We start from the raw sequence: 7,801 nt of genomic DNA on the forward strand, positions 1-7,801 counted from the left end.
TAGACAACTAAATTGTACCTACATTTGTGTCTAAAATCTCCATTCCCAAAACTACACATACGGCAACCATATAAACAAAGAGCCCAACTCCGTCCCTAGTCACGAACAATTTAAGGTCATACCTTTGGACACACAATCGCCATATATTAATAATAAATATGAATTAATTAAAATTAATCATTTATTTGGATTTGATGGACACCATTTCCAACAAGAACACCTACTATTCCACTCTCCATAACTGCCTCAATCTCGACTCTAAATTATAAATAACCAGGTACAATCCAAATAAGGGGATTCAACTTAGGCATCGAAACCGGCTCTCCCTTGCCCTTTTATTCTTCTGTGCAGGTCATTCTCGAGAGAACAGCCTGAGGATTCCTTATCGCAACATCTGTCGAAATAAAACAAAAATCCCTCACTTTTCAGTCCTAGACACGTGATGCTTTGACCACACGTTAACCACGAGCGCAAAAGGTCATGGGAGAGAAACGAGAAAGAAGAAAGGGAACGCAAAGAAGACTTCGGCTTTATCTGCCGAAGCCCAGTCATTGGGAGCTGAGTTGAGGGATGCATGAATTTCCTACGAGTTTCTTGGGCTTTTTTTGGGCAAGTCTTCGTCGTTGATTTGATAAGGTGTCTGTTGAGCATCATCGCAATGAGAAAAAATAAAAATTAGATGTGGAGTTTACGTGGGTGGCTCGGCTGAAAGGTCCACGGCCATGGGGAGAATAGAAAAAAGAGATTAGGTTTCTTCAATGTTTTCCAGCTTGACAATGTTGTCAAATAGAGAGACCTATGATCCAAAATTTTGTAGGCCCAAATAAACAATGGGAGAATGGTTCATTGTCGTACGCTGGATGCCACACAGATGGAATCTAGTGTACAAGAACTAGTTTAACCCAACCACCAAACAATGGTCATACTTTTTTTATTTTTATTTTTTAATTTTCTGTGGCAGAAATCAATTCTCATTCCGATATCTTGCACTACGGACAAGAAAGGTCACAGAGGCCAGTGTACTCTGCCAACATAGCAAAATGGTTCTAGTGCATTGTATAGGAACGGTTAATTCAGAAATTGATATGGTATCGGATCATTTTCGGCAATGATCAACCTTATTAGACAAATTTACCATTGATCTTTTTTTAAAAATAGAACTTTTTGACCATTTTACCATTTGTCTGTCCTATATCACTAATACAATATCGATACAATATCAGGATCGGCAAAGTATTACAAAATCGGTAGGGTATAGAACCCTCTTCTTTTGCGTAGCAAACCTTCTTCCTTTGCTTTTCTTTTTTACCAACATGGGTCCAAATAATTAAAAACCCTTGCCCTCCTTGAAGAATAGTGTAAGAGGGACAAGGGTTTTAATCATTTGGACCACCCATGCCCTCTTTCTATTTATAATATGAGAGAAGGGTTTCGTGCATGAATCCAGTCCCCTCTTTCTGAATCTCCTCCCTGTATTTTAATTTGTCTTCTTCAATATGCATTATGTATACATGTGTAACACATGCTGCACACAAGGCCAGTCTACTCTCTGTTTTATTTCTTTCGTGTATTATATATATAAATATAGTATTTAGGCCAAAGCATTACAGCATAACAATAGTCAAGAAATGGCTCTTCAATGTCATGCTTGGAACCCTCCTTTTGTTTCAATGCGTCCTACTCGATCTGTCATACTAAGAGCTCCATGCAATGTTCGATCGAATAGGCAGATCAGATGTGTTGCTAATGCCAGCATCCATTCCCAAGCACAAGACAATAATAAGCCATCAGTTGTCTACCAACCTACCATTTGGGATTATGATTTCGTCCAATCCTTACGTAGCGGTTGTGTGGTATTATTAATTAATTAATTATCCTTAATTAGTTTGTTCATGTTGGTTTCCTTGATTTTAAATGCTTATTATAGAAATCCATTATATATGTAGGATGAAACATTCAGATCAAGAGCTAAGGAACTTACAGAAGATGTCAGGGTGATGCTTAACAAGGAGGTTGAACCATTGGCTCAGCTCAAGCTGATCGATGTCTTGCAAAGGCTGGGTTTGGGACACCTCTTCGATAAAGAGATAGATCGAAGCTTGCAAACAATATACAATGACAGAAATACTGATAAGTGGATTAAGGTTGATTTATATGCTACAGCTCTCCAGTTTAGGCTCCTCAGGCAACATGGATATCTGCTCTCCCAAGGTAGTTTTAAGGTTCTTAATTTTGTTCTTGAGTGACATCAGAAAAAGTTGTTTCTTTAATTTAGTTTTAATTACCCCATAATATATAACAAGATCTTATGATTGCAGATGTGTTTAGTGGATTCTTGGATGAAAAAGGAAAATTCCAAGAGTCCCTCTGTGATGACACTATGGGAATGCTGAGCTTGTATGAAGCTTCATACTTAGGTGCAGAAGGTGAAAGCATCTTGGATGATGCCAGAGACTTTACTAAAAGACATCTTGAAGACATAAAGGACTACAAAGACTCAAAACTTGAGACCCAAGTGAAGCATTCCTTGGAATTTCCCTTGCATTGGAGGATGCTTAGGGCAGAGACAAGGTGGTTTATTGATGCATACCAGGGACAAGAGGATTTGAATCCTATCATTCTTGAATTGGCCAAGCTGGACTTCAACATGGTGCAAGCAGTACATCAGATAGATCTCGAACTTGCATCAAGGTATAACTAGGACATGGCAAGATGTTGATTTGAAAATAATATTTTAAAATAAATGAAGATTCAAAACACTTGTTTTTTCAGTTTTGTCAAGATCCTTAATGTTTATCCATGAATGTTTTTAAGTTGCTAAGCCTCTCCTTCAATGCTCTTAATCTTTTCGGTTGCTATAATATGTACGTAGTCACATTGTTTTCTTTAGTTTTTTAAAATTTCCTCTTAATTGTTTTTCTTAAAGTCACAACTTAACTCGTCCTCTCAAAGTGTCTTGGTACGTACATAAATAAATGGGAAATTTAGCCTTCTCGAGGATCAATCAATCAATCAAATGCTACTTGAGTCATCCATGTCCATGTGTTGTTATTTTTTTTGTTTTTTTGGTGCAAATGCATGTGTTGTTATTATTTCTTCTATTTAACATATAGAAGAAATAGCATGTGTTATTATTTCTTCTATTTGTTATTGTTGAATTTTAAAAGTGATCCTATTGTGACTGTTTTTCTTTTAGTTTAAACACAACCCTGTAGTATTCGAAGGGGTCTATAATCGAGTGTACAATTATTAGGGGAGCCAGTGGGCTATTTTAATTTGGAGGCCGATTCACAATACTCTCGGTTGCACCATAGTCAAATGACACGACTTAGCCCATCAGGTTTTTTAGCATAGTTTTTGCTACAAGTTTCTAAAAGAAGCAGTGTAAGTAATTGTTTTAAATCTTTTACCATAAAAAGTAACTTTCAACTCATTTAAGTTTGATATCTCAATATTTAGACATATAATTCCTACACAAGATAATCTCGTGATTGAAATATACCACCTGCCTAGACAATGAAACTTCAAATAGTACCATGTTATATTGCATGTGGGGATGCAGTACTAAGGGGTATTTTTTTCCCCAGTTAATTAAGATTTTTGAAATATCCTCCCTCATGTTGTCACCATAGAGTTGTAGAGTCTTTGTGTTGGTGTGTATCTCTGTTTATTGTGACATGTACTAATTAAATCATTTGATTTGCTATTTAGGTGGTGGAAAAATCTTGGTTTAACAGTGAAATTGAACTTTGCAAGGGACCGTCTTATGGAGAGTTTCTTGTTTAGTATAGGGGTTACCTATGAGCCTCAGTATGAGCGCTGCAGAAATTGGCTTACAAAAGTCATGAATTTTGTTCTAATAATTGACGACATTTATGATGCCCATGGCTCTCTTGATGAACTTAAGCTCTTCACTGAAGCAGTTGAGAGGTTAGTATCTTTTTCAAAATTTTCTTTTTTGTGGGTAAGAAAGAGGTTAGTATTAATTGAAACTGAAGCTAATCATCGATTAAACAGAATCAATTTTAATTAATAAATTGAATGAACTATCATTTGAAGATTTGTATTTTCCTTTCCCTTTGGAAGATTATTCTGCTCTGTGATAAAAAGGGCGTACTCAGTGCACGAAGCTCCTGCCACTACAGAGTCTGGGAAGGGTCATAATGTACACAGCCGTACTCCTACTTTCTTAGAGAGGCTATTTTCATACTCGAACCCGTGACCACTTGGTCACAATGGAGCAACCTTATTCTGTTCTTTGATAACATAAAAATAAAAAGCAGATATATATGACTTACAACAATGATTGCCTATTTATTTTGTTTCAGATGGGATATTGCGGCAATGAAAGAACTTCCTGACTATATGAAAATTTCTTTCTTAGCTCTCTTCAACACCACTAATGAAATGGCCTATGACATTCTCAAAGAACAGGGTTGGGATATCTTACCATACCTGAAGAAAACGGTATCATGTCTTTAATACAAAAGTATCATCTTCCACATATAGAATTTGAAATCAATTTACTAAAACTTCCATGTTTTTTTTTTTCTTCCAATTTGTCTCAGTGGGCAGATTTCATTAAGGCAATGTTCGTTGAGGCCAAGTGGTACCAAAGCAGAAAAATTCCATCAACTGAGGAGTACTTGAAGAATGGATGGGTTTCATCTTCTGGAACAGTATTTCTTTTACATGCATTCTTTGCTACAGGACAAGAGATTAATGAAGAAGTACTTGAATGCTTGGGGAGCAATCTGGACCTAATATTTGGTCCTGCCATGATCTGTAGGCTTTCGAATGATCTGGCCACTTCATCGGTATCTAACCCTTCTCTATATTTCTTCATTGTTAGGAAATCATGCACAGAACCTAATAATATTTTTTGGGTTCATTACTGCAGGCCGAGCTAGAGAGAGGCGATGTTTCATCGTCAATCCATTGTTACATGCATGAGCATAAAGTTTCTGAGCAAGTTGCCTGTCAATACATTAGAGATAGGATAATGGAGACATGGAAATTGATGAACAAATCTATCATCAATTCTCCTTTCTCTAGCCAATTTGTCAAATTCTGTCTAAATCTTGCCCGAACACCACTTTGTATATACCAATATGGAGATGGACTTGGTGTCGAGAACAGCACAAGCAAGGACCATGTGTTATCCTTGATAGTAAAACCTATTACGATTGGAGCTTTGTAGCTCAAACTCAAAGCATGTTGATGATAGTTTACTTTCAGCTTTCTAATAGTCGATTATCTAATATAACATTGCCTCCTATTTTTAGCTATCAGAACCGTATTAATTGGCTTATAGTCCTAATAAATGTATTAATACTTTAAGCCGTATAATAAAATGGACATGACACTCAGGTGGCCATAAATCATTGGAAGTCTACGTGACGGACATAATAGCCCACTCAACCAACATGTATGTGATGAACTTCGACAGGCATAGTTATGTGCATAAGGGTTGATTTGTTCCAATGCACACCCCAAACCTTGGAGGGAAGTTTAAGGTGTGAATGACCGTTGAAAATGCCCCTTCTTTTTAATGGTTTTAGATCATGCTAATTTATTGTTTTGTACATTGTATAGATTTGCTACAATGTCTTCCCAAATCAATTATGCTAACCTTATCAAAGACCACACTTTAACTGGCGCAAACTATGTTGTCTGGAGGAGGAACATTAAGTTGCTCCTGACCGTAGAAGGTCTAATGTCTCTCTCCTAGAGCAAGATGAGCCTGAATACCCAAAAGACAAGAACCTTGAACTTGTAAAGGCCTATGAGTTGTTTTGGCAGAATAATTCTAAGGCCAAGCTTCTTGTTTTGAGTTCTATTGATAAGACCATTGCTGATTCTGTCAAGGATCTTACCTTGACAAAGGATATGCTGGAGGAGCTGAAAGAGTTGTATGGTAGGCGGAATAGACATGCCCACCATCAACTAGTCTCGCTTCTCCATATTACAAAGTTGACTCCAGGGACTCCAGTGATTGACCATGCCATACAGTTAAGAAATTTATTCCAGGAACTAGAAACCCTAGGAACAACTCACTAGTTGGAATATAAAACTGATGTTATACTCGACTCTCTTCCTCGGGATATCTACGAGTCTTTAATTATCAATTTTAACATCAATAAAATCTCTGTAGAACTTCCCGAGCTTGGCAATATATTGTAAGAAGTTGAGGCAACATCAAAGACAAGCAAAGCGGAGGTCTTAACAATAGAACAAAAGCCTTCTTCTTCTTGTAAGCCAAAGGGTAAGAAGAAGAAGAAGGCCAACAAGGGTATGACCCCTAAGATAGAATCCAAGGGAATTCAGAAGAACAAGAAAACTGAAAAGGGACCTTGCTTTTATTGCAAGAATGAGGGACATTGGAAGAGAAACTGTCATGCTTTCTTGGCATCTCTAAAAAATATGTTGAAAGAAGGTATTTCTGAAACTTTTGTCCTTTATGAGTCTAATTTGTTAGAAGAACCATTTAACACTTGGTAGGTGGACTTTGGTTCTATCACCCACATTTGCAATATGTTGCAGGGGTTCAAGCTGACAAGAAAGCTGAGTAAGGATGAGTTTCATCTTAGAATGGGTACCGGGGCTAAGGCCATTGCAGAAGCCATTGGAGATTTTTATTTACGTTTTTGATAATACTTTTTGGTTTTAAGAGAATGTTTTTATGTTCCCAGTTTTGGGAGAAACATTGTTTCTGTTTCGAAGCTAGTTTCGGATGGATGTACTTTTTAGTTTGGAACTAAGTGATATATTCGGTTGAATAGTTCATATGTTACTACTGACTTCCTTGATAATGGATTATATCTCTTGAAACCAGTTCTTAATGTAAATGAAATCTCTAATATTACTACTAAAAGAAAATTAGCCCAAGACAATTCAACTTATCTTTGGCACTTGAGATTAGGTCATAGTGGAATAGACAAGATAAACAGATTGGTAAAGGATGGTCCTTTAGATAGTCTAAAGGTAGAGCCTTATCCAACCTGTGAATCATGCCTGCAAGGAAATATGACCAAGAAGTCCTTTTCCAATAAGGGCAAGAGGACTAAAGATTTGTTAGAATCGATACATTTAGATGTATGTTGACCCATTAACGTTCAAGTGAGGTATCCCTATGAGTATTTTGTAACCTTCACTAATGATCACTTTCGATATGGATACATATACCTAATGTACCAAGAATCGAAAACCTTTGAAAAGTTCAAAGAATTTCGCAATGAGGTTAAAAAGCAATTGGGTAAGTGTGTCAAGTGTCTCAGATCAGATCGAGGAGGAGAGTACTTATTAGATGAGTTCAGGGACTATCTAAAAATAAGGGTGTAAATGAATAGCCAAATTCTATTTTCGAATCCGTGTCCATATCCGTTTAGCACTATCCGAATCCGTCCGAAAGCTAAACGGATGCGGATACGGATAGGCTATTGCTATCCCAAAAGCTATATTTACATGTAAACGGATAAAATATCTGATCCGTATCCGTGTCCGTATCCGTTTAGCACTATCCAAATCCGTCTGATAGCTAATTGGATGCGGATGCGGATATAGCACTATCCGAGCCGAATCCGATCCATTTACATCCCTATCTAAAAGATGTTGGGATTATATCTCAATTGACGGCCCCAAGAACACCTCAACAGAATGGTGTTTCAGAGAGACGAAACCGAACCCTATTGGATATGGTCTGGTCTATGTTGTGTTATTCATAATTACCTTTATCATTTTGAGGTTTCACGTTGGAGACTGCAATCTATATATTGACAGAGTGCCAATAAAATCTGTACCC

General features: G+C 37.1%; 1 protein-coding gene across 1 annotated transcript; it reads left to right on the top strand.

Annotated features, from left to right (window-relative positions):
- Nucleotides 1-1,613: 1,613 nt before the first annotated feature.
- Nucleotides 1,614-5,231, top strand: LOC122665217 (terpene synthase 10-like). Its single transcript, XM_043861311.1, has 7 exons — nucleotides 1,614-1,853; nucleotides 1,947-2,211; nucleotides 2,319-2,691; nucleotides 3,712-3,930; nucleotides 4,329-4,467; nucleotides 4,569-4,817; nucleotides 4,901-5,231. Exons 1-7 carry the CDS (start codon nucleotides 1,629-1,631, stop codon nucleotides 5,198-5,200), a joined length of 1,770 nt encoding a protein of 589 aa, XP_043717246.1. The 5' UTR covers nucleotides 1,614-1,628; the 3' UTR covers nucleotides 5,201-5,231.
- The last annotated feature ends 2,570 nt before the right edge of the window (nucleotides 5,232-7,801 follow it).

The sequence above is a fragment of the Telopea speciosissima genome, chromosome 1, assembly GCF_018873765.1.
Source record: "Telopea speciosissima isolate NSW1024214 ecotype Mountain lineage chromosome 1, Tspe_v1, whole genome shotgun sequence".
Taxonomy (NCBI): Eukaryota; Viridiplantae; Streptophyta; class Magnoliopsida; order Proteales; family Proteaceae; genus Telopea; species Telopea speciosissima.

What these genes read in the sequence shown, in the direction of transcription:
- LOC122665217 (XM_043861311.1), top strand. Translation starts at nt 1,629, where the DNA reads ATGGCTCTTCAATGTCATGCTTGGAACCCTCCTTTTGTTTCAATGCGT. An exon ending in TGGATATCTGCTCTCCCAAG is followed by an intron (nt 2,212 to 2,318) that starts GTAGTTTTAAGG and finishes TTATGATTGCAG; the next exon opens with ATGTGTTTAGTGGATTCTTG. An exon ending in TACCATACCTGAAGAAAACG is followed by an intron (nt 4,468 to 4,568) that starts GTATCATGTCTT and finishes AATTTGTCTCAG; the next exon opens with TGGGCAGATTTCATTAAGGC.